We start from the raw sequence: 26,312 nt of genomic DNA, 5'->3' as shown, positions 1-26,312 counted from the left end.
CGCTCAGGGGACCGGCTTCCAAGTCAGCAAGCATTGGATCCGGCCTTCGGCGCAGCTCCACGCGCCGGCGTCTGCTCCTTGATCAAATCGGCTAGTGGATCCGACCCTAACTCTGCTCCCAGCCGGAAAAGGCGCAGTGCTGCTCGGGCTGCTCCGCGCGCGCGCGCTGCCCCGGATCGCCAGCCCGCCAAGCGGCGCGAGCCTCCGCCCGGGCCGCCGCCATTGGCCGAGGACTCGGGCGTGGGAGGGGCGCCTGAGGGGAGAGGCAGCGGGAGGGCGGCTCCGGGGAGGTCAGTCAGGGGGGAGAGGCGCCGCCTCGGCAGGGCTGGAGAGACAGGCGCCGGTCCTTGGGGCAGCCCCGGGAGGAGCGGCGGAGGGTCGCCCCAGCTGGGCGGGGCAGGGCAGGGCGCCGTGGGCCTCCGCCTGGGTCTTTCCCCCAGGGCCAGCCCCCCAGGGCGCGGCCTCGCCTCGCCTCAAAACCCGTGGGAAAGGATCGCGAGCGAACAGCTGCCACTGAAAGGACGAATCCCTTCCGCCTGAAGGGAAAACCGGCGCTGTGGCTTCGCCGCCTTCCCCAGGTGGTTGTGCTCCCAACTCAGCCGCCCCAATGACTCGAGGGATCCTCCTCAGAGTCGAGTTCCCCTTCCCTCTCACGCCCGCCTTCTGCTGAAGTGATCCTGGGCCGTCAAGGGTCGTCTAGTCCTGCCACTAGTGCAGGGCCGGATTGAGGTTTGACGAGGCCCTCAGCCACTGAAGGCAACGGGGCCCTTGATATGTCCAGCTCTCCTTTGTCAGCAACAAATTGTCGCTCTTTTTTGGGTTGAATACATGGTAATTTATGGACCTCCTCGGTGTCTAAAGGCATTTGCACATAACACAGAGTCGCTCCTCGTCGCGCCCCTTCAGCCGGTCTTGGAAGCGGGCATCTCGGGGCCCGGCTCTTTTAAGACCTTCACTTCTGTACCTCAGGAGTAACGAAAATCAATCCGTGGCTTCTCTCTCCTTATGCCACACCCGCCTCAGGGTCGGGATAACTTGGGGAAGCGCCTTGGTTTCAGGAAAGTGCTCATTACAAGGAATTCCTGAACTTAAAAGCAACTGTTGGGAGTTAGTGTTAAGTCCCTGCTTCCACCAGCCCTGGGCGCGCAAAGGCAGGTGGCGTGGGGGGATCTGGCCAAGGGGATCTAGAAGTATCTGACAGGTCGCAGGGAAGGATCCGCTCTCGCTCTGCAAGTGTGTCCGCGCCCCTAACGGGGCTGGCCGACCCGGTCCCGAAGGATGCCGCCGCGCTGACCTGGGGCGCCCCCGGGCTGCTTTTGGCTTTTCTGCTCGCCGCAACAGCCCTCGGGTTCCATCTGCTGGCTATCATTGGGAACCGTTAAAGAAGGACACTGCTGCGAGTTAATCCGAGGCTTTGCTGTTGCTGCAGCTCTCGGAAAAAGCTGCGCTTGGTTTTGGCCACTAGCCCTTCCGTCCTGTCCTGGGGGGCTGAGGGCAGAGCGGAGGGGGGGGCTTTTCTCTGGGTTCGTTCTCTCGTGGCCGCAACCCACCCAGAGCCGCCCCGTGGGAACACGACCCGCGTGGATGTCGACACGTGCTCACGATCTTGCCTTTCAAAGAGTTGGGGGGGGGGCGATCGCCAAGCGCGAAAGTGGCTCGCTCGGACGCCGGGCGGCTCTTCCCTCCCCCCCCCAATTTTTTTAATTAGTTTTCACAATATTATAAACAAACAAACAGACACACAAGACAAACATAAATCATAGCCTTATTAAAAATCACACTTATAAACTTTAAGTGACTTCCTCGCTTCCCCTTGGTTGAATTTCATTGCATGTCCTTTTAACGGTTTTCCAAATCCCAGTTCTTATGAAATTTAACTTAAACATTAACATCCTTAGATCTTGTTACAGATAGGTAGCCGTGTTGGTCTGCCATAGTCAAAATAAAAAAAATTCCTTCCAGTAGCACCTTAAAGACCAACTAAGTTAGTTCTTGGTATGAGCTTTCGTGTGCATGCACACTTCTTCAGATACACTGAAACAGAAGTTGCCAGACCCAGTGTATCTGAAGAAGTGTGCATGCACACGAAAGCTCATACCAAGAACTAACTTAGTTGGTCTTTAAGGTGCTACTGGAAGGATTTTTTTTATTTTGATCCTTAGATCTTCACCTTATGGAATTAAACATCTTCCCGGCTGACGCGCTGCCCTCTGCTTCTCCCTCCTCCGCAGGTGCGAGCCCCTCGGCGCCATGGCCTGCTGCCTCCAGCTCTCGGACCCCAGCGCGCTCAGCTTCCTGCAGGAGACCGCCCAGCTGCTCTCCCCGCCGGAGCCCATGGGCAGGAAGCCGGACAGGCCGGCCTCTCCAGGCGCCGCTCTCCAGCCCTTGGATGCCCTGAGCCTCATCAGCCTGCACTGCGCCAGCCTCGGCGCGAAGCCCGCGGATCGGGGCGAGCGCGCAGAGCCCGGCGCGGCTGCCCGGGAAAGAATCCCCGGCGCCCCCGCCAAAGGGCTCCCCGCCCGGCGCCGGCGCGCAGTGGGCGCGGAGGCGCAGCGCGGGACGGACGCCTTCCCTGCGGCCGAGTCGCCGCGGGCCGGGAGGCGAGTCTCCCGCAAGCAGCCCAGACCCCAGCGGAGCTGCGAGGCCAGGGACGCCGCCTTCCAGGGGGTCACGTTTCGGATGCAGCTGAGCTTCTGCCGAAAGAGCTCCGGGGGTTGTCGGCTCCTCATTCGCCCGCGATACAGCAGGTACAGCCGCCACCCTGGGAAAGAGCAGGTTGCGTTTCTCTTCTGTTTGGATGCAAAAGCAAAGCCGGCATGAAATGTTTCATGAGATGCTTTGCTTTTTCCGCCTCGTCTTTAGCTGCCCCTTAGATCCCCAAGAGGGCATAGATGTACCTCCTGTAGTCTGCTTCTATGGCAGTTCCCAGGCCATTCAATGGGAAGACAGGCGGACGACTTGTGGTAAGGAGGAGGCCTAACGCTTCGCCTGATGGGGGAGTACTTGCAGGATAGCCAGACCTAAACACAGGCAGCCTAATATGTTTGAGGGACGTGGGTGGTGCTGTGGGTTAAACCACAGAGCCTAGGACTTGCCAATCAGAAGGTTGGCAGTTCAAATCCCCACAACGGGGTGAGCTCCTCCTGCCAACCTAGCAGTTCGAAAGCACGTCAAAGTGCAAGTAGATAAATAGGTACCGCTCCAGTGGGAAGGTAAATGGTGTTTCTATGTGCTGCTCTGGATCGCCAGAAGTGGCTTAGTCATGCTGGCCACATGACCCAGAAGCTGTATGCCGGCTCCCTCAGCCAATAAAGTGAGATGAGCGCCACAACCCCAGAGTCGGTCATGACCGGACCTAATGGTCAGGGGTCCTTTTACCTTTTTTAATATGTTTGCAGTTAATGAGTGACCTCCAACCGCATTCATACTCAAGAAGAGATCTAATGAAATCAATGAACTCCAGTCTTCTCTCAATATGAATAACACTGGAGTCGAAAATGGATTTTTGTTAAATTAAAAAGCACCTAGTATAACAGCACTTTTGTATTTATTGGTTGGATTTCTGAAAGGCAAGGGCAGATTTCCCGCTCAGTTAACAACCAAGGTGAATCTTCTTGGCACAGGATATGTTGACTTACCTTGTTATTAGTGCTTGCATGATGTAGTTTTACAAAGGACTTAAATGTATTTAGAAGTCTTTTTTTAACAAAAAACAGCATGGCAGGGATTGGCCAAATTGGACTGAAAGCATAGCATGGAAGGAAGAGGTGTTTTGCCCCTTAACATCCTGAGAATAAAAGTTCAGAGGAGACAATTTCAACTAACAACTTATGTCTTCCTGACTGAAAATATATTGCCTCTTTCTTAGAACCCTGGATAAAACAAATTCTATTCAACATGCTGGAAGGGTGATTAATGCTGCTGTATTTTCAACCACACCTGTGATGTAATTTTGACATGTTCATTTAACACACTATTATACCACTTTAAACAGCCATTGCTTCCCCACAAGGAATCTTGGGAACTGTAATTTGTTAAGGGTGCTGAGAGTTGTTCTCCTCCCTTCTCCTCACAGAACTACAATTTCCAGAGTGGTTTAATAATCAATCCCTCTGTCCAGGGAACTGTAGCTCTGTGAGTGGAATATCCCAATCTGGTGATAACAGAATGATGCAAGGAGTGAGCTGCAGCCCAGTATAGGAAAAGAGGTGGTAAGCGAACCCCTAGCTACCTTAAATGAATTCAGATCTCCAGGGACTGATGAGATGCACCCAAGGGTACTAAAGGAGCTTGCAGGTGTAATCTCAGAGCCTCTGTCTATAATATTTGAGAATTCTTGGAGAACAGGTGAGATCCCTGCAGACTGGAGGCGGACAAATGTTGTCCCCACCTTCAAAAAGGGGAGAAAAGAAGACCCAGGTAACAACCGACCAGTGAGCTTGACATCAATACCAGGAAAGGTCCTAGAAAAATAATTCAGCAGTTAGTCTGTGAGCACTTAGAAAATGATGCTGTGGTTACTAAGACCCAGCATGGGTTTCTCAAAAACAAATCATGCCAGACAAGTCTGGTGTGTATGTATGTGTATATATATATGCGTGTGTATGTATAGTTGTTGTTGTTGTTTAGTCGTTTAGTCGTGTCCGACTCTTCGTGACCCCATGGACCAGAGCACGCCAGGCACTTCTGTCTTCCACTGCCTCCCGCAGTTTGGTCAGACTCATGTTTGTAGCTTCGAAGACACTATCCAACCATCTTGTCCTCTGTCGTCCCCTTGTCCTTGTGCCCTCCATCTTTCAGGGTCTTTTCCAGGGAGTCTTCTCTTCTCATGAGATGGTCAAAGTATTGGAGCCTCAGCTTCACAATCTGTCCTTCCAGTGACTGATTCCAGGGCTGATTTCCTTAAGAATGTGTGTATATATATATATATAAAATCACAAGCTTGATGGATCAGGGGAAATGTTGTGGGTGTAGTGTATCTTGATTTCAATAAGGCTTTTCACAAAGTCCCCCACGATACTCTTGCAGAGAATCTGGCAGAATGTGGGCTGAATGAGGTTACTGTTAGGAGGATTTGTAGCTGGTTGACTGACTGAGCCCAAAGAGTACTCATTAATAGTTCCTCGTCATCCTAGAAAAAGGGACAAGTGGGGTGCCACAGGGTTCTGTCCTGGGCGCAACATCTTTATAAAAAACTTGGATGAAGGAATTGAGGGGATGCTCATCCAATTTGCAAACAGAGTGGGGATTCAAAATGACATTAACAGATTGGAGAACTGGGCCAAAACTAACAAAATTAATTTCAGTTAGAACAAATGTAAGGTTCTACACTTAGGAAGGAAGAACCAGCTGCACAAATATAACATGGGGGACAGCTGGTTTACCAAGTGTGAAAGGGGTCTAGGGGTCTCAGTGGATCAAAAGCTTAGTATGAGTCAACAGTGTGATGCAGCAGCAAAAAAAGATAATGCCATTCTAGGCTGTATCAACAGAAGTATAGTGTTTAGATCAAGAGAAGTAATAGTCCAACTCCATTCTGCCTTGGTCAGACCCCACCTGGAATACTGTGTCCAATTCTGGGCACCACAATTTAAGAAGGATATTGACAAGCTGAAACGTGTGTAGAGGGCAGTCAAGATGATCAAGGGACTGAGATCTGATAGTCATCTTCAACTATCTTAAGGACTGTCAGATGGAAGATGGAGCAAGCTTGTTTTCTCCTGCTCTGTAGGGTAGGACCTTTACCAATGGATACTAGCTACAAGAAGGTAAAGGTAAAGGGACCCCTGACCAGTCGTGACCGACTCTGGGGTTGCGGCGCTCATCTCGCTTTATTGGCCGAGGGAGCCGGCATACAGCTTCCGGGTCATGTGGCCAGCATGACTAAGCCGCTTCTGGCAAACCAGAGTACCGCACGGAAACGCCGTTTACCTCCCCGCCGGAGTGGTACCTATTTATCTACTTGCACTTTGATGTGCTTTCGAACTGCTAGGTTGGCAGGAGCAGGGACCGAGCAACAGGAGCTCACCCTGTCATGGGGATTACGAACCAACGACCTTCTGATCAGCAAGTCATAGGCTCTGTGGTTTAACCCACAGCGCCACCTGCGTCCAAGTTACAAGAAAGGAGATTCCAAAACAACATTTGGAATCTGGAAGAACTTTCTGACAGTAAGAGCTGTTTGACAGTGGACTAGACTCCTTCATTGGATGTTTTAAGCAACTGTAAAGGATGCTTTAGTTGAGATTTGTCCATTACAGAGGGTAGGACTAAATTACCCTTGGGGTCCCTTCTAATACTACGATTCTGTGATTCTATGGGAAGGGTAGCTAATGCCACAGAATACAGAATCAGGATTCAATATGATTGTAACAGATTGGAGAACTGGGCCCAAACTAAAAAGATGAAATTCAACAGGGACATATGTCAGGTTCTGCACTTAGGCAGGAAGAACCAGCTGCACAAATATAAGCTGAGGGACACCTGGCTTGCTAGTAGTACATGTGAAAAGGATCTAGGGGTCTTTGTAGACCACAAACTGAACCTGAGTCAACAGTGTGATGCAGCAGCAAAAAAAGCTCATGCTATTTTGCATCAACAGAAATCTAGTTTCCCAATCAAAGGAACTAATAGTACCACTCTATTCTGCCTTGGTCAGACCACACCTGGAATATTGTGTCAAGTTCTGGGCACCTCAATTTAAGGAGGATATTGACAGGCTGGAACATGTGCAGATGAGGGCAACCAAGATGATCAAGGGTCTGGAAACCAAGCCTTATGAGGAACAGTTGAGGGAGCCATCTTCAAACAGCTGAAGGGGTGTCTGTCACATGAAAGATGGAGTAAGTTTGTTTTTTTGCTTTGGGACCTGAACTATTGGATTCAATGGAAGGACTAAACATCAGGAAGAACTTTCTGATGGTAAGAGCTGTTTGACAGTGGAATAGGTGGACTCTCCTTTCTTGGAGGTTTTTGAGCACTGGTTAGACGGCCATCTGTCCATGGATGCTTTAGTTAATATTACTTCATTGCAGGGCATTGGTCTAGATGACCCTTGGGGTTCTTTCCAAATCCACAATATACGATTCTATGAATAGGGGTACTCCAATAACTCTCAGCATCCTTTACAATTTTCTGGATTCTTTTGGGAGAAAAGACGCAGTGTGGTGTAATGGTTTGAGTCTTGGGCTAGGACCTGGATTACCCCACGGTTGTTGTGAAGATAAAATGGGGGGGGGGATGCACGTACGTACATCACCTTGAGCTCCTTGGGGGAAAGTTGAAGTGCAAATGTAATATACAGTATACATATGCCATGATTACGGTATTTAAAGTGGTGTAATAGTGCTTTAAATGTATGGGGCCGAGGGGGCCTTAACTCTGAAATATTTTCAGTCAGGGAAAGTAATTATAATTGTAGCTCCATTTCAGGGATGAGTTACATATAACTCTGGAAGCTGCCTATATGTACAACAGGCTTTAAATACCTGGGTTTGATTTTACTACTCCACAGGCTTTCATGTTCATTAATGTTTTCTTTTTAAGCATGTGTTGTATGGTATAAGTCTAGTAACCCTCGCTTATTTTGCTTCTGTCTGTAATGGAAATGGATTAAGTGGCAAATGATGATTCTAGGAGATGTCACAGGTTTCAAATCCCTCACTCAGCAATAGATTATTTAGAATGATGTTTAGGTGTCCTTGAATGCATGACTCACCTCTCAGCCTCAGTTCCCCAATCATCAAAATGGGAATAAGGTGGCCTGTTCTGGAATGACTGAAGACACGTGAGATGAGGAAAAAGGTTGTTAGTTCTCTTGAGTCTCAGGAATCACTGCAGAGTGCAAAACTAAGTCAATTAGTTTAGAAATTAGATTTCCGAAGCAGATCTAAAATGCTATACATCTAATCTGTGTTCAGTGGAAAACTTGGGAAAAGAAGCCGAACCCCTTTAGCGAGAGAAGAATGCAGAGCTGGCAATTCCAAGGAGGAAGAAGGATGTCCCTCTACCCACAGTATGTCAATAATTTAGGCAATAAGTACTTGTAGTATCAGCTGGCAATATTTGGGATACTAAGGACAAAAGAAAAGCTTGTTGTGATAATTTTTTCTCCAGGAGAAGTACAGAGTGGGGAGGGTCTTGTTCCACTTGCCAAGCATGTGGTTTTTCTGTAGCAAACCAATGAACGTTGTTGTTTCACCTATTGGTAAGGCTAGTTTTTTAAAAAACAAAAACAAGGGAGGGGGAGAGAAAGAGAGGAAGTAAATGGATGCCTCCCCTATTTCAATGTATGAAATTATTTTTTAAGAAAACCATCCATCCCAGAGTCGCTTCACGCCATTAGTGGTTTCTGTACCCACAAGCGTGAAAGGGGGGTTACCTCCCTAAATACTCAGTATGCCTTAACGGTGGGTTGTGCTGAACTAAGTGTAGCCATGTGCAACTTTTCTAAACACTGTGGGAAAGGCAAGTGAAGCTTGGCTGCTGTAACATCTGAGTCAGTTCTGACCTCTCAGTCTGATCACTACTCAGCTGAACAGAGTAACTTTTATTCACACTTTGAAATGCTGTTCTGGAATCTTTTGATGAAGTAATATTCCAAATAAGGTATGCCAGGCTGTTTGAAATTAATATGCATGAGGGAGGTGCTTTGAACATCCAATAAACATTAAGTATTGTTTATAATAAGATTTGTATTAATCCATTAAATACCACCCAGGGTTGTGGCTTATAAACTGCTATTTGACCCAGTTGCCCTTTGTCTTTAAGGGGATAAGTGCTGTGCTTCTTGCAAGACCAGGAAAACACCACTATGGAGAGATGCTGAAGATGGGACCCCCCTCTGTAATGCTTGTGGCATTAGGTACCTTATGACTGCTGAAATAGCATGGCGTATTTCTTGTTGGTTTCCTTAAAAGGTATGCCCAGCATATCTTCTGGCAGTGCAAAAAGTTTAAAAGATAATACACAACAGCACTGAGTACAACTTGCCATGTAGCCTGAAAAGGCTCTTCTCTGTTGTCTGAAGCCTGTGGTGAGATCAACAGATTTAGAAGCAATAGCAGCTCTCCTAGCAACAGCTAGAATTTGCATCACTAAATACTGGAAGTCTGAAGCAATTCATTTGTTGAAAGATGGGCTGGAGAAGACACAGCAAGTGTTAACATGCATTCAAATGACATGCTAAATCACATAAGCCAGAAACCAACATGAGCATAAGTTCTTAGAGTGCTGGGTGCTGTTCATGCGTTTTTGGAATGAAGGAGTTGTGGACAATATCTACCCTTACAGCTTATCCTCAGTGATCTGACTCCTAGATACTCTTTCTTATTCTTCCCCTTTAAACACCCCTCATTTGTGGCATCTGCTAGTATTATTTTAATATTTCAATAGGCTAAGATACTTACCTGTGTATGATGTCTAATGAACTCTGCCATTCTTCTCTCCATTTATTTTTGATTTTTCACTATATAGGCACCCCCCACCTCAAAAAAAGCGATGATGAGACAAAAGCGATGATCTGAACTGCATGGCAATATTAAAGCATTTATCTGAGCTTTTTTTTAAAAAAAAGAATAAAGTTATACCCAACTTTTCACCACAAATTTTTAAAAGCTACAATGGTCAAAATTTTATGCATTGAAGAGTAACACATTAGAACAGTATGTATTGTGCAAGAGCATCCTGAAATAAAACAACGTAACCTGTTTGTTCCAGGCTTATTCATCTAACAGTTACCACTGTACAGAAACAAGCTGTAACAAATTAAGGTCGTCAAACCTTAACAAACAAACAAAGGTTGGCAAACAAAGGTTGGCAGTTCGAATCCCCGCGACGGGGCGAGCTCCCGTTGTTCGGTCCCAGCTCCTGCCCACCTAGCAGTTCGAAAGCACGTCAAGTGCAAGTAGATAAATAGGTACCACTCCAGGCGGGAAGGTAAATGGTGTTTCTGTGCGCTGCTCTGGTTCGCCAGAAGCGGCTTAGTCATGCTGGCCACATGACCTGGAAGCTGTCTGCAGACAAACGCCGGCTCCCTTGGCCTATAGAGCAAGATGAGCGCACAACCCCAGAGTCATCTGTGACTGGATCTGGGGTCCCTTTACCTTTACAGTATATAACAGGCCACAGCACTTGAGGCCATTGCAGTCTGTGTGCCATGCTCAGTGAAGCCCCAACACTATGCTGATTGACCCTTATCATATGCCACCATCACCTTTCATTCCTATATCCTGGCATCTGGGATCCTAAGCCTTATGTTTCACCTGACACTCCTCTGAAAGATGATGCATCTCCGCTTTCATGCCATTTGGAATTAACTGGGAGATTAAGTTGCGCCGGGGGGGGAGGGGGGGAGAGAAGGTTACTACAGTCAGACCTAAATGAATGGAATGACCTGCTACATTACTTAAATCAACTCTGTTTTTGACCTTCAGGTACAAAAAGTACAGAATCCGGTGTTTTCAGTGCTGGAATATTCCAAAGCATGGTGGGAATCCCTTTTCTCATTGTTCCAGTTGTGGACGCAGGCTGCATTTAGTTGCTGCCCAGGAGAAATCTCGGAAAAGGTAAAGGGGGTGGTGGTTAAGGGGCAGGCGGGGGGGAGAAACAGCTTCTAAAACACACCAGCCCTTCACCGGCAGGAAGAAAACACAGCTGCTGCCGCCAACCTAAGGGCTCTCTTTTCTTTCCATTTCTAGATGTGGAAGCTTTCTAAGGGTTTGCAGTTAGCTGGATATCAAAACAGCTCTTGGGAAATCTGGCTGACTTGTTGGAAGGGTCTGGCTGAACAGCCTGGTAGATTGGTCATTAGGAGGTTCAGTGGATGAAGGGCTCTTCTTTGTTTGTCTTTGTCTTTTGGTTGTTTGTTTGTTTGTTTGTTTGAATGAATGCTTCTTTTGTTTTTGAAGTCAGTGCTATGTCCTATGTTGGGTGTTTGTTTGCAGTGTGTGGGAGGAGGCGGGAAAGAAGGGGATGTTTTTTGCAAGGAAAAAAGTGTTTGTTTCCATTAACTTCCATAAGCAATTGGGGCTACATGCTGGAACAGAATGCAACATTCCCATTGAGGATGGACACATTGAAATTGCTTTCAGGCAGTGATTCCCACCCAACCTTTTAGCACTTTGGGTTGCTGCCTTCTTGTTAATAGTTCTTTGTAGTGATGGACTGGAAAGTACAAAGAAACATTTCCACAAACTACAAACTTTTGGAACAGCAGTCATTGAGCAGTTGTGGTGGGGGAGGGAGTTTGTTTAAAAGACATGAAGCTCTTTTGTGAACTCCTGATGATTTTCTATTGCACTAAATATGGCAAGTGTAAATATATAATATTTATGGGATGCTGATGAATATCCTTTGTTAGTACAACATGCAGCATTGCTGAATGTGTCTCAGAAAGTGTGTCCAACCAGGATTGTGCCATGGGGCACTTTTCTTTTCAAAGTGGTATTTATTTTTGTAAATAGTGTTTACATTTGAAGTATTTGTTTTCTGTATTCTCCCTTACATAGCACAGCCAAAAGAAAACGAAAATAAAAAATGTTGTGAAATTGAAAGCAATTACTCTGATTTTCCTGTACTTTTCTGCTTACTATCCCAAGTCAAGGTTTTGTTCAAGAGTACTGAGCTTCTTGATGGTTATTTTGCTGGTTATAAGCTTCTGCAATAAATATTATTTATTGTAACTAAGTGTAGGAAATTCTTTTAATTCCTAATTTTTCAAGTCAAACTTGGAATAAAGCTTTGAGGGGTAGGGAAGCAGGAAAAGTAGTCTGAGAAATACACAATTGAATTTAGGTGTGGTTAGGCAATTACTGTACTACCGTATTTTTTGCTCTATAACACGCACCAGACCATAACACACACGTAGTTTTTAGAGGAGGAAAACAAGAAAAAAAATATTCTAAACGAAATAGTGGATATATGATTTTTGTGGTTCATGCTGTGGCCACAGACATGTGATCTGACAACGAGTTTGGAATAGCTCAATGCAAAAATCCTGAGGATCCATGTGGATCCATGCTTTGTAACCATGGAGGAGGGAAGGAAGGAGAACCATGGATCCTCTGCTCACGACTGCAGCAGATCCCCCCGGCCATCCACAGGCATTCGCTCCATAACACGCACAGACATTTCCCCTTACTTTCTAGGAGGAAAAAAGTGAGTGTTATGGTGCAAAAAATACGGTACTTTGTAGTCCTTATTATAACAGTAGAGGAAACCTACAAAATAGGAGCTCATGATGTGCTTAGGATTTTGATGGTGGCTAGCTGTTTTCTAAGCCGAGACCTTGGCCTCTAGTAAAACGGTAGAAAATTCCACAAGAGACCTTGGGAAACGATCTGGACCCAACAAGCCTTACAGGGGCAAACCCCTGAAACTGATCCATGCTACTCCTCCCCACCCCCGCAAGTGCCCTAAAGGTCCACTTGAATTGGATAACAAGCTGCCTCTGACAAGAGAGACATCATTAATTCCCTTCTCTTTCCACCTCCCTACCCCAGTACAGAAAGCCAGATCCAGTACACTGGTACCTCAGGTTAAATACTTAATTCGTTCTGGAGGTCTGTTCTTAACCTGAAACTGTTCTTAACCTGAAGCACCACTTTAGCTAATGGGGCCTCCTGCTGCTGCTGCGCTGCGGGAGCACAATTTCTGTTCTCAACCTGAAGCAAAGTTCTTAACCTGAAGCACCCTTTCTGGGTTAGCGGAGTCTGTAACCTGAAGCGTATGTAACCCGAGGTACCACTGTATGTGTCCTGCCAGATGCATTTTGGCCTGATGTAGTTTGGTAGTTTGACAGAGAACCATGGTTGTCATAGCAGAGATAAGAAGCCAAGCTGCCACAGACAAGACTAACTTGGCAGAAAATTCACTCCGAATCTGACCGGACACAGGTTAGAGCTCAACGTCGAGCCTACCAAGTGGCGATAGCGACGACGAAGAAGACTTTCTTCACCGCCTCTATTGCATCTGCAGAAAATAGTAGCAGGAGACTCTTTCAGGTGGTCCGCAATTTAACGGAACCACGTTTACCACCGGGGCCTTGTAAAGACCCCAAGATCTCCTGCAACGATTTTGCAAAGTTTTTTGCAGATAAAATCACTCATATTCGGAAGGAGTTAGACACCACCGTGGGAGCAGGGCCGGGGCGGGAGAGTGCTGGAGCCCTGTCTGGTCAAGTTGCATGGAATCAATTTCAATCCGTTACCCCCAAGGATGTGGACAGGCTGCTTGGATGCGTGAAACCAACCACCTGTCTCCTTGATCCTTGTCCATCCTGGCTAATAAAAGCAAGCCAGGAAGGGCTGGGCGATGGGCTCTGCGGGGTGGTGAATGTTTCCCTCTGTGAGGGAACATTCCCAGATCCACTGAAAGAGGCGGTCATTAAACCGCTTCTTAAAAAACCATCTTTAGACCCGGCCAGTATGGCCAACTATCGCCCAGTCTCAAATCTTCCATTCTTGGGCAAGGTGATTGAGCGCATGGTTGCTGAACAACTCCAGGCACGCCTGGAGGATGCGGACCATTTGGATCCCTTCCAATCGGGATTCAGGCCTCATCATGGGACTGAAACTGCCTTGGTCGCGCTGGTTGATGATCTCTGGAGAGCTAGGGACAAAGGTGAGAGTAGTTTCCTAGTTCTGCTGGAACTCTCAGCGGCCTTTGATACAATCGGCCATAGCATCCTTCTGGATCGTCTAGAGGGGCTGGGAGCTGGGGGCACTGTTATATAGTGGTTTCGCTGCTTCCTCCTGGGCCGTGTTCAGAAAGTGGTGGTGGGGGATGAGTGTTCAGACCCCTGGGCCCTCACTTGTGGGGTGCCTCAGGGTTCCGTCCTCTCCCCCATGCTTTTTAACATCTATATGAAGCCGCTGGGAGAGATCATCAGGGGGTTTGGACTGGGTGTCCATCAATATACAGATGATACCCAGCTCTACCTCAATCCCTTCCCCAGCAATCCCTAAAATGGAATTTGCCTTTTTCTTGGCTGCCACACACTTGGTCATTGTCTTTGAGCTACATCAAGATAAACATGTTGAATACCGTATCTTCCAGTTGTTCCAATTGTTCATCAGTATGCGGATGATACCCAGCTCTACCTCTCTTTCAAATCAGAACCAGTGAAGGTGGTAAAGGTCCTGCGTGAGTGTCTGGAGGCAGTTGGAGGATGGATGGCAGGTAACAGATTGAGATTGACAAGACAGAAGTACTGTTTTTGGGGGACAGGGGGTGGGCTGGTGTGGAGGACTCCCTGGTCCTGAATAGGGTAACTGTGCCCCTGAAGGACCAGGTGCGCAGCCTGGGAGTCATTTTGGACTCACAGCTGTCTATGGAGGCGCAGATCAATTCTGTATCCAGGGCAGTTGTCTACCAACTCCACCTGGTACACAGGCTGAGACCCTACCTGCCCGTGGACTGTCTCGCCAGAGTGGTGCATGTTCTAATTATCTCCTGCTTGGACTACTGCAATGCGCTCTACGTGGGGCTACCTTTGAAGGTGACTCGGAAACTACAACTAATCCAGAATGCGGCAGCTAGACTGGTGATTGGGGGCGGCCACCGAGACCACATAACACCGGTCTTGAAAGGAGCTGAAGGAGCGTCTCCACCCCCATCATTCTACCTGGATGCTGAGGTCCAGCACCGAGGGCCTTCTGGTGGTTCCCTCATTGCGAGAAGCAAAGCTACAGGGAACCAGGCAGAGGGCCTTCTCGGTAGTGGCGCCCGCCCTGTGGAATGCCCTCCCATCTGATGTCAAAGTGATAAACAACTACCTGACATTCAGAAGACATCTTAAGGCAGCCCTGTTCAGGGAAGTTTTTAATGTGTGATATTTTAGTGTATTTTTGGTTTCTATGGAAGCTGCCCAGAGTGGCTGGGGAAACCCAGCCAGATGGGTGGGGTACAAATAATACATTATTATTATTATTATTATTATTATTATTATTATTAGTGAGGATGTACAAGTTACCCAATACAGTGGTATCTCTGGTTAAGAACTTAATTCGTTCCGGAGGTCCGTTCTTAACCTGAAACTGTTCTTAACCTGAGGTACCACTTTAGCCAATGGGGCCTCCCACTGCTGCCGCCGCACGGTTTCTCTTCTCATCCTGAAGCAAAGTTCTTAACCCGAAGTACTATTTCTGGGTTAGTGGAGTCTGTAACCTGAAGTGTCTGTAACCCGAGGTACCACTGTACCAAAAGCCTTTTAAGGGCTTCAGTGCCACATCTGAGGCATGGATTAATATTTTTGCCCATTGCTTCATATATATAGCTTCCAACCCTTTGATAAATGCTATCCCAAAGTGCATAATTTCCATAGTTCTCTTCATAAATGCCCAAGAGGCATTGTCAAATGCTTTTTCAATATCCAGAAATATTAAGATAGCCTCTTTTTCATTTTTCTTTTCTAAGAGTTCGATAATATTCAATACATTTTGAGTGTTATTTCTTAATTGTTTTGTCGGTAAGCAGCCTATCTGCTCTTCATGTATATAAGTTTTAAAAATCATTCTCTGTTCAATCCAGTTTGTCCTTATCTCCTGCCTCTTTCATTCAAAGTTTCCTGGGAATTTCCTCTGTGGCCCCCTTCTTTGCTGCCATCACTATCTGTTTTAATTGGTTTTCTTCTACACCTTTATTGTTACTGTTTTTTTTGGTTTTATTCATAATAAATAATAATAATAATAAATTTTATTTATATCCCGCCCTCCCCAGCCGAAGCTGGGCTCAGGGCGGCTAACAACAATCAAAATAATCCAACATTCTAAAACATTCATTATAAAATTAATTAAATCAAATTAAAATCAAATTAATGGCAACCATCAAGCAAAATTTTGTGCAGATTGCCAGAGGAGGGGGTCAGGCTGTGCCCTGACAAAAGGCCTGGTGGAACAGCTCTGTCTTGCAGGCCCTGCGGAAGGATGTCAGGTCCTGCAGGGCCCTAGTCTCTTGTGACAGAGCGTTCCACCAGATTGGAGCCACGGCCGAGAAAGCCCTGGCTCTAGTTGAGGCCAACCTAACCTCTCTGTGGCCTGGGATCTTTAGGGTGTTTTTATTTGCAGACCGTAAATTTCTCTGTGGGACATACCAGGAGAGGCGGTCCCGTAGGTACAAGGGTCCTAGGCCGTATAGGGCTTTAAAGGTTAAAACTAGCACCTTAAACCTGATCCTGTACTCCACCGGGAGCCAGTGCAGCTGGTATAGTACTGGATGGATATGATCTCGCAGTGAAGACCCCATAAGGAGTCTCACCTCGGCATTCTGCACCCGCTGGAGTTTCTGGGTCAGTCTCAAGGGCAGCCCCACGTAGAGCGAGTTACAATAATCCAGTCTTGAGGTGACCGATGGAATTCAGAGATCCTTTCTTCCACCTCACTTTGACCTGCAGCTGTTTTCTTCACTCTGCTGTACACCTACTAGAATCAGGCTCAAGGGTATTTGGATATTCCTTAGATCGGCTGGCATTATAATACCTTCTCCCCCCTCCTTTCCCACTTGCCATGTTCGCACTTTACAGTCTGTTCTTCCTTCGCTTGTTTTTTCAAGTTCCACCACTCACATTATTGTTGTCGTTCTTGTTCTTGTTATTTATTAATTTGTGTACTGCCCTTCTTCTGTAGATCTAAGGGTTGTTTGCAACATAAAAATACAAGATAAAAACCACACACAATACGTAATAAAAACAAGGACAAAAACAAACCAATAATTGCTCCCCCAAACACATTTAAAAGGGTGCATCACACTGTTGACTCTTGTTAAGCTTGTGGTCTACTAAGACCCCAACATCACAGGTACTGCCAATAAGCCAGGTGTTCCCCATCTTATATTTGTGCAGCTGGTTCTTGTTTCCTAAGTGTAGAACCTTTTAGCCTTGTTGGAGTTCAGCACGGGCTCTTAAATTTATCTCCTTGAAATCTATGGAAGTAAGAATTGCTTAACTTTGGCTGATGTCAGTTTTTTTGTTGTACAATGGATGTGAAAGAGTGAGTTAGTGTCTGTGAGGTACAGTGGAACCTCGGTTTTTTGAGTGTCTCGGAAGCTGAACGTTTCAGTTTTCGAATGCCGAAAACCCGGAAGTAAATGCTTCCATTTTTGAACACACCTCAGAAGTTGAACAGCTTCTGCTGCGTGTTTTTCAATTTTCTTAATTGAACCTGCAGCCAGCCCTTTGCACCTCAGTTTTTGAACATTTCAGAAGTCAAACAGTCTTCCAGAATGGATTACATTTGAAAACCGAGGTACCACTATATTTAGTTTAGGCTGGGATAGTCAACATGGTGCCTTCAAAACTCCCACTAGACCCAGCCAGCACAGCCAATGCTCAGGGATGATGGGAGCTGGATTCCAACAACATCTGGAGGGCACCATCTTAGCTATTCCTAGTTCAGGGGAATTTAGATTATTGTTGTCTGCTGCCTTCTAGGAAACTGCTTTATATTAAGTCGGACTATTAGCCCACAATGCTCACTAATTATATTCACTGCCTGACAGCTGCTCTCTAGCATTTTAGAGTGGAATCTTTCCTCTTATATTTGCAGTTGTCAGGAATGGAATCTGGAACATTTTGCATGCAAAATATATGCTTTATCGCTGCATGACAGCTGTTCCTTCAGTATTGTCCCAGAGAGGTAGAATACAATCTTCCACAAGTGGTGGACATGTAAAAAGGTAAAAGTGTATTGGGAAATGATTTATGATGAATTGGAAAAAAATGTTCAAAACTACTATCCCACAAAAACCAGAGTCCTTTTTGTTGGGGATAATCCAGGCTGAAATTCCCAGGTGTTGGAAAAAGGTTATTTATGTGTGCAACAACTACGGTCTGTGTTTTATTAGCCCCCAAATGGAAAGTGAACAAGGTCCCAACTAATGAGGATTGGCAACTTAAATCTGCAAGTTGTGCATATTCTGTCAACTTAACATATAGAATAAGAGAGCAAGAAGAACATATGTTTCAAGAAGACTGGAAAACATTTATTGAATATATGGAAAATAACTGTATACAGCTGAAAACGCTGGCAGCATGAAGATAAATTCAACAGAGTAAATAATTTTTGATGGATGTAAAAGTGGAAAACTGATCTGAATGGTTACAGTAAAATATGCAAGGATGTAGGATACGTAGAATGAACCATGAAAGAGAAGAAGGGAAATCACTGGATATTTTAAAGTTTGTAAGATGTTTATTTGAAATTGAAAAATTGAAAATTTAATAAAAATTATTATAAAAGAAGAAGAGAGGTGGAATACAAATATTTGAATGAATGTGCATACGTTGAACAAGGTCCCATTATTCCCTTTAGCCATCCACGTCTGAATCGGATTCAGTACATCATAGCTGATACAGTGGCAACATGAGATGCCTGTTAACCAACCTCTCACAATTACTGTTGAAAAAAGACCCTCTTCCCCAGGAGACCCCACAGAGCTTCCTTGACATCTTTGTTCCTGAGGCTGTAGATGTAAGGGTTGGACATTGGGGTGATGACAGTGTACACCACAGCAAAGACAGCCCCTCGATGCGATGAGTAGCTGGATGTTGGCAGAAAGTAGGCAGCAATGATAGCTCCATAGAAGAGGGTCACCATGGTGAGGTGGGAGCCACAGGTGGAGAAAGCTTTGCGCCTCCCCGAAGATAACTTCATCACAGCTACCACAATGCGGACGTAGGTGAGGAAGATTAATACACAAGGTCCAAGAAGGACGACGGAACCTTCAAAGAAGATGAGGGCTTCATTGACGCTGGTGTCTGAGCAGGACAGCTGCAGGAGGGGCTGATGGTCACAAAAGTAATGGAACAAGTGGTTGTCCCCACGATAACTGAGACGCAGGAGGAGGCTGGCATGGAGCATGGAGTGAAGGGTAGAAACAATCCAGCAGCCAGCTACCAGGTGTCCACAGACCTTCTGGTTCATTACCGTAGTGTAGTGTAGTGGATTGCAAATTGCAACATAGCGATCCAGAGCCATGACGCTCACTATCAGAAGGTCAGTCACACCAAACACGCAGAAGAAGAAGAACTGAGCCATGCAGCAGTAGAAAGGGATAGTCTTGGAAGTGGAGATGATGTGAGCCAACATCTGAGGCACGGTGACTGATAGGAAGCCCACATCCACCACAGAGAGGCTCCGAAGCAAGAAATACATGGGAGTCTGGAGTCGGGCATCCAGAGAGATGAGAATGATCATCATGATGTTGCCCAGAAGTCCTGCTCCATACATCAGCAGAAAGATTAGGAACAAGAGTGGCTGCTCTTTAGGCTGGGCGGAAAAACCCAGAAGGACAAACTCGACGATGTCTGTGCCATTCTCACAGTCCATGGGACCTGCAGAGAGAAACACACCACAGAGCTGGTATGAGCCAAAGGGCTTCATAGCATAACTACCTGTGTAGTATTTGCACGGGCTATCCACCCCCCCCAACCAGTCCTCCAAACACTCTCAGGACCTGGCAGGGAGAGGGAGAGGTTGTGAGGTGTTGCAAATCACAAGCCAAACGGTAAGCTGCCACCACCTCCTTTCCTGGGCACCCTCGAATGGAGTCCAAGGAGGAGAACCCCCCCTTTGATATTTACTGGGTTGCCCAGTCCTGTGTCACTGTACTGTGACGCAGACAGAAATCCAACAGATAGATGTACCAAGGGGTCAGGCACCAGTTTAGCTTCTCTGGGCAAAAGACACAAAAGGTAAAAGTCCTTTCCCAAGTTTATTGAAAAAGCCACTCAGAAAGTAAAAGCTTGCACATTTCTTGGAAGGTTACAAACAGAAAATAAAAAACATTATAAAATATAGCTAACTAAAACATACTCACAAAATCCAATAGTTCAAAGCACAGCGAGTAGTCAAAATCTCTTTGCTGGTCAAACGCCTTCTGGCAACAAACGCCAGGGCAAGATGTTCTGCAGTTTTCATCTGAATTCCCCAAAGCTTTATCCTTGAGAATCCCACGTGGAGAAGGGGTTTAGGGACCAATCATTTCTTTAGGCTAATTACCAATTACCAATGGCTGTATGATGGGACTATATCTCCTGATTATCAGGAGACCAACACAGCTGAACTTTGTTTATGCTCAAAGGACCTTGAGATGAAAACACTGCTTCTTTGTTCCCAGACTTTTCTGACATGTATCAGGCTCTTAAGCTGTAAAGGGCTGAACTCCTCAATGCCTTCTTTGCCTGAGTCTTCTCCGATAAAGAAAACAATGCCCGGCCTGAAGAATTTGGAGCAAATGATTCAGCAGAGGAAAGACAGCCCAGAATAACTAAGGAGATAGTACAAGAATACTTGGCTAGTTTAGATGTATTCAAGTCTCCAGGGCCAGATGAACTGCATCCAAGAGTATTAAAAGAACTGGCAGATGTGATCTCAGAACCACTGGCAGTCATCTTTGAGAATTCCTGGAGAACAGGCGAAGTCCTGGCAGACTGGAGGAGGGCAAATGTTGTCCCTATTTTCAAAAAGGGGAAAAGAGAGGACCCAAATAATTACTGCCCAGTCAGTCTGACATCAATACCAGGGAAGATTCTGGAGCAGATCATTAAGCAAACAGTCTGTGAGCACCTAGAAAGGAATGCTGTGATCACCAATAGTCAGCATGGATTTCTGAAAAATAAGTCATGTCAGACTAACCTGATCTTGTTTTTTGACAGAATTACAAGCCTGGTAGATGAACGGAACGCAGTGGATGTAGCCTACCTTGATTTCAGCAAGGCATTTGACAAGATGCCCCATGATATTCTTGTAAAGAAGCTGGTAAAATGCGGTCTTGACTATGCTACCACTCAGTGGATTTGTAACTGGCTGACTGACCGAACCCAAAGGGTGCTCATCAATGGTTCCTCTTCATCCTGGAGAAGAGTGACTAGTGGGGTGCCACAGGGTTCTGTCTTGGGCCCGGTCTTATTCAACATCTTTATCAACGACTTGGATGATGGACTCAAGGGCATCCTGATCAAATTTGCAGATGACACCAAACTGGGAGGGGTGGCTAACACCCCAGAGGACAGGATCACACTTCAAAACGACCTTGACAGATTCGAGAACTGGGCCAAAACAAACAAGATGAACTTTAACAGGGAGAAATGTAAAGTATTGCACTTGGGCAAAAAAAATGAGAGGCAAAAATACCAGGGTGACACCTGGCTTGAGAGCAGTACATGTGAAAAGGATCTAGGAGTCTTGGTTGACCACAAACTTGACATGAGCCAACAGTGTGACATGGCAGCTAAAAAAGCCAATGCACTTCTGGGCTGCATCAATAGGAGTATAGCATCTAGATCAAGGGAAGTAATAGTGCCACTGTATTCTGCTCTGGTCAGACCTCACCTGGAGTACTGTGTCCAGTTCTGGGCACCACAGTACAAGAAGGACACTGACAAACTGGAACATGTCCAGAAGAGGGCAACCAAAATGGTCAAAGGCCTGGAAACGATGCCTTATGAGGAACGGCTAAGGGAGCTGGGCATGTTTAGCCTGGAGAAGAGGAGGTTAAGGGGTGATATGATAGCCATGTTCAAATATATAAAAGGATGTCATATAGAGGAGGGAGAAAGGTTGTTTTCTGCTGCTCCAGAGAAGCGGACACGGAGCAATGGATCCAAACTACAAGAAAGAAGATTCCACCTAAACATTAGGAAGAACTTCCTGACAGTAAGAGCTGTTCGACAGTGGAATTTGCTGCCAAGGAGTGTGGTGGAGTCTCCTCTTTTGGAGGTCTTTAAGCAGAGGCTTGACAACCATATATCAGGAGTGCTCTGATGGTGTTTCCTGCTTGGCAGGGGGTTGGACTCGATGGCCCTTGTGGTCTCTTCCAACTCTATGATTCTATGATTCTATGAATTGCCTGATAGCCTTTTTACACCCAGTCCACATCCCAGCCCCTAGCTGCCAGGATTTACAAATCAGATAGCATCTCTTTCCTGCTGTGATGGTAACATATGAGAGTGCTGGAGGTGAAATAGTTAAACAGGTTACCCAATCAGAACCCAGGTGGGTGGAGTCAGAGGGACTATAAAACCAGCTCTGGGAGGGGCGAAGGGAGAGTTCGTTGGGAGGTTGGTTGGAGTGGGAGTGAATTGGGATAGAGTCTGTGGGTAGGTTGAGTTAGTGTAGCAAAATAAGCTGAGTCAGGAACAGTTAGGAGCTAGGAAGACAAGTACCGTAAATATCTGAGAGGTGGTTTAGTGAGTGACAGCAGGTAGCGGAAGTTATAGGTCTGGATAGGCACCCCATGGTTGTAATTGACTGAGACCGTTTAAGAAACTACACGCTTGTTAAACTGCAATAAATAAACAGAAGTTATGTTCCAATTTAATCCTGACTGGACTCAGTATTGTACCAGGTAGGGCCTGGGTGGTGGCAGCGAGAAAGAAAGTGATGACACAGGGATCAATAGATGGTGAAATGTCGAGGGACCCTGTGTGATCGCCACAGAAAAGTGGCGGCAGCGGCGGGATTCGATAAGTCTAAGAGTCTGTGAGGGGAAGCTATACACCTGGAGAGGGGAAGGGTAAATCGGTGAAGTGATTACCTGGCCTGAGGGTGTGATTGAGGTAAACCGCAGATTGCCACGAAGCCGAGATCACAATAAGAGCAAGAGATCTCAGAAGACTGTTCTGGCAGAGGCTTAGGCTCAGGGTCAGTGGAAGTAAGCTTGAAAGGTTAGAGGCAAAAACCTAAAGCTCTACTTTGGGGACCAGGGTCTTGAAATGCCAAGCCGGGAGGAACAGTGTTGAGAGTAAAATTCTCTTATTTAATTAATTAGTGCAAAATACTAACTCACACATAATGCCCCCTCCCAAGAAGACCCAGCACCCTGTGAGAGAAAACCCATACGAAAGCTCTGGGGAAGAGAATGGGAATCCCCAGGGGGAGGAAACGAGAATAGAAGAGATGACTAAAACCCCACCTGAAGTAGAAGTTCCACAGTTCTCAGAGGATTTTGAAAAGTGGAAATTTGTACAAGAATATAACTTGAAATTAGAGCTTGAGAAAACTAGAACTGAACAAGACTTGGGAAAAGAAAAATTGAGGCTTGAGCAAGAATTGGAAAAAGAAAAATTGAGGGCTGAGCAGGAAAGGGAACAGCAGCGGTTTCAGTTAGAGATGAGATGGTTGGAATTAACGGCATGATTGGAAAATCAAAATAATAGTAATAACACCGATGGGCAGAATCAAATGAAGATAGATTTAAAACGCTTTCCTGAGTTTAGGCATAAGGATAGCCCAGAAGCATTTTTAGTATCCTTTGAGAGAGCCTGTCACAATTTTCAAGTGAGAGAGGAAGATAAAATGATGATCTTGAGAGCTAGAATAAGTGGTCATCTAGCTGAAATATATGCACAAATGACTGAGGAACAATCCCAAAATTTTGAGGTGTACAAGCAGTTAATATACACCCGCTTTGGGATTACCTCAGAGCAGTTGAGAAAATTTTTTAGAAGTGTGACAAAGGTGAGGGAGGAAACCTATGCGCAGCTAGGTGCAAAGATAAAAACTTACCTCACAAGATGGTTAGAGCAAGAGAATGCAGACGCGGTACCAAAGATTAGAGAAGTGATAGCATTGGAGCAATTTTATGGCACAATAAATGGCCAATTGAAGTACCTGATAAAAGAAAGGAACCCCAAGACGATAGAGGAAGCAGCTGGTTTAGCCGATAAAATAAATGAAATGGCCCACAGATTTGATGGGTCAAAATTTGGTGGGAGATATTGGGAAACAAACAAGAATAAATTTCGGCAAACCAAAGGAAAGATTACCCCAGGAACTGATAAGAGAAGTACCTCCTCTTCAAAAAGCCAACATGAGAAGGCACACACCCATACAGAGTTTACTGAGGGAAAAGTCAATAAAACAAGTTATGCAGGACCCAAAGACATTTCATGCTGGAGATGTGGAAAATTAGGTCATAAAAGTTTTGATTGTAAAACAGGAAAAGAAACGTCTATTGGTAGCACCACACAAAAACAGACATATTGTATCCGGCCTGTGGAGCAGGGCCAGGACTAGTCAGGTTGTCAAGGGAACCGACATGCCAGCTAGGCCCGAGCCTGCTGAGGTAGTAGACGCCAAAGTCCTGCACTGTTATGCAATTCAACAAGATAATCTCTTGTTAAAGAAAGCTGGAGAGTATACAGTGGTGCCCCGCAAGACGAATGCCTCGCAAGACGGAAAACTCGCTAGACGAAAGAGTTTTCCGTTTTGGAGGTGCTTCGCAAAACGAATCTCCTATGGGCTTGCTTCGCAAGACGAAAATGTCTTGCGAGTTCCTGCTGGTTTTCCCCCCTCCTCCCCCCCTTTTCTAAGCCGCTAAGCCGCTTATCAGCTGATCCGATCAGCAGATAAGCCGCTAAAAGCCGCTAATAGCGCTAATCCGCTAATCCGTCAATGGGCTTGCTTCGCAAGACGAAAAAACCGCTAGACGAAGAGACTCTCAGAACAGATTCTTTTCGTCTTGCGAGGCACCACTGTATCTGGATCGATGGAAAAAGATAGCTCGGGTTAAAGGACATGGGTTCACAAGTCACTATAGTCCACCTGGAGATTATTAGGGATGAAGCCATAATTCCAGGAAAATTAATAAAATTAAAAGGCATTTCGAAACAAGCAGAGATCCTAAAGGTGGCGGAAATAGATGTCAGGTTCAAAAACTGTGCAGGGAAGTGGCAGGTAGCCCTTTTGGAAGAAATTCCCACCCCTGTGCTCATTGGTTGGGACATTTTAGAACATGTGCAGAGTTCTTTCACAGTTACCAGAGCAAAAGGGAGCCTACAGCCACCTAATCCTGAGGGGGTGGATACAGTAGCAGAGGCAGACAGTGCTGAAGGACAGTGAGGGGATAATCTGTGTGAGGAAAGAAAAGACACCTTTTTGTTTCCTTTGACTAAAAGTCAAACCCCAAGTTTTACCAAAAAGCAAAAAGAAGATACTGAGTTACAAATGTACTTTGAGGCCGCTGAGTCGGAGAGGCCATTAACTCCTGAGTGCCCAGAACGTTTTTGTTTGAGCAAGGACTTTTTATATTGTGAAGTCCTTGACCCACCATCTGGGGTGCGTGTGTGTGTGTGTGTGTGTGTGTGTGAAGAAGTGAGAAGACAGTAATTCCACATGAATACCGGGGCATAATACTGCAGCACGTTCACAATAGAGTATTTGGAGTGCATATGGGTATTACACGTACAAAACGGAGAGTGGCTCAAAATTTTTATTGGCCAGGCATGGGGAAACAAATAAAACAATACTGTCAAGCCTGTGACATATGTCAGAGAAGAGGCACCGGTCAAGACAAAACAAAAGCCAAATTGTGCCCCTTGCCTATCATATCAACCCCTTTTCAATGGTTAGGGCTGGACCTGATAGGGCCATTTCCTAGAGCCAGGCGGGCAAACAGATACATCCTCACCATAGTGGATTATGCAAACAAATATCCAGAAACCATTCCGTTGCGAAACATTGAAACGGAAACGGTGGCAACCGCTTTAATTAACTATATGAGTAGATTGGGCTTTGCCAGTGAAATAGTCACTGACTTGGGTTCTTCTTTCACATCAAGACTAACAAAAAGACTATGGGAAGTGTGTGGTATTAAGCATTTAACATCAACACCTTACCACCCTGAAACTAATGGATTAGTTGAAAGATTTAATGGAACCCTAATGAGAATGATTAAAGCCTATGCCGCAGAAAATCCCAATGATTGGGATGATAAGATACAACCACTACTGTATGCATCTAGGGATGTACCCCAAGAAAGTACCGGGTTTAGCCCATTTGAATTATTGTGCTGGAGGCCCCATTAGCTAAAGTGGTACCTCAGGTTAAGAACAGTTTCAGGTTAAGAATGGACCTTCAGAACGAATTAAGTTCTTAACCCGAGGTACCACTGTATTTAGTTTAGGCTGGGATAGTCAACATGGTGCCTTCAAAACTCCCACTAGACCCAGCCAGCACAGCCAATGCTCAGGGATGATGGGAGCTGGATTCCAACAACATCTGGAGGGCACCATCTTAGCTATTCCTAGTTCAGGGGAATTTAGATTATTGTTGTCTGCTGCCTTCTATGAAACTACTTTATATTAAGTCGGACTATTAGCCCACAATGCTCACTAATTACCATATTTTTTGCTCTATAAGACTCACTTTTTCCCTCCTAAAAAGTAAGGGGAAATGTGTGTGCGTCTTATGGGGCGAAAGCAGGCTGCGCAGCTATCCCTGGAGCCAGAATAGCAAGAGGGATTGATGCTTTCACTGCACAGCGATCCCTCTTGCTGTTCTGACTTCTGAGATTCAGAATATTTTTTTTCTTGTTTT

At 45.9% G+C, this 26,312-nt stretch overlaps 2 protein-coding genes across 10 annotated transcripts; one reads left to right on the top strand and one right to left on the bottom strand.

Annotated features, from left to right (window-relative positions):
- The first annotated feature begins 776 nt into the window (after positions 1-776).
- ZGLP1 (zinc finger GATA like protein 1) lies at positions 777-11,327 on the top strand. Of its 2 annotated transcripts, XM_082205552.1 has the most exons (6): positions 777-831; positions 2,232-2,747; positions 7,920-8,014; positions 8,770-8,863; positions 10,434-10,565; positions 10,698-11,327. In XM_082205552.1, exons 2-6 carry the CDS (start codon positions 2,251-2,253, stop codon positions 10,726-10,728), a joined length of 849 nt encoding a protein of 282 aa, XP_082061678.1. In that variant the 5' UTR covers positions 777-831; positions 2,232-2,250; the 3' UTR covers positions 10,729-11,327. The 2 variants fall into 2 exon arrangements, 1 of the variants encoding a protein (XP_082061678.1); XR_014215004.1 differs by lacking the exons at positions 777-831; positions 2,232-2,747; positions 7,920-8,014; positions 8,770-8,863 and adding an exon at positions 8,925-8,994 and having other exon boundaries at positions 9,063-10,565; positions 10,698-10,714.
- Positions 11,328-16,368: 5,041 nt separating this feature from the next.
- LOC309522282 (olfactory receptor 1B1-like) lies at positions 16,369-24,130 on the bottom strand. 8 transcript variants are annotated; one of them, XM_082205526.1, is made up of 4 exons: positions 23,502-24,130; positions 22,909-23,467; positions 19,577-19,667; positions 17,931-19,327 (listed from the first exon to the last, which is right to left on the bottom strand). In XM_082205526.1, exon 4 carries the CDS (start codon positions 19,320-19,322, stop codon positions 18,387-18,389), a length of 936 nt encoding a protein of 311 aa, XP_082061652.1. In that variant the 5' UTR covers positions 19,323-19,327; positions 19,577-19,667; positions 22,909-23,467; positions 23,502-24,130; the 3' UTR covers positions 17,931-18,386. The 8 variants fall into 8 exon arrangements, 5 of the variants coding, with proteins under 5 accessions (XP_082061652.1, XP_082061651.1, XP_082061653.1 ...); XM_082205525.1 differs by having other exon boundaries at positions 22,909-24,130; XM_082205527.1 differs by lacking the exons at positions 22,909-23,467; positions 23,502-24,130 and adding an exon at positions 19,813-20,142.
- Between the last annotated feature and the right edge of the window lie 2,182 nt (positions 24,131-26,312).

This window comes from Podarcis vaucheri (assembly GCF_965113315.1).
Source record: "Podarcis vaucheri genome assembly, chromosome: 17".
NCBI classification, from domain to species: domain Eukaryota; kingdom Metazoa; phylum Chordata; class Lepidosauria; order Squamata; family Lacertidae; genus Podarcis; species Podarcis vaucheri.
The sequence above is the reverse complement of the archived record's forward strand: the minus strand, read 5'-3'. Positions and strand labels throughout refer to the sequence as shown.

Bases quoted from the DNA above. Each gene is read 5' to 3' on its own strand.
- LOC309522282 (XM_082205525.1), bottom strand. From the start codon at position 19,322: ATGGACTGTGAGAATGGCACAGACATCGTCGAGTTTGTCCTTCTGGGT.
- ZGLP1 (XM_082205552.1), top strand. From the start codon at position 2,251: ATGGCCTGCTGCCTCCAGCTCTCGGACCCCAGCGCGCTCAGCTTCCTG. The intron at 8,015-8,769 runs GTATGTCAATAA...TTTGTCTTTAAG, and splicing joins AGGATGTCCCTCTACCCACA to GGGATAAGTGCTGTGCTTCT. The intron at 8,864-10,433 runs GTACCTTATGAC...TTTGACCTTCAG, and splicing joins TGTAATGCTTGTGGCATTAG to GTACAAAAAGTACAGAATCC.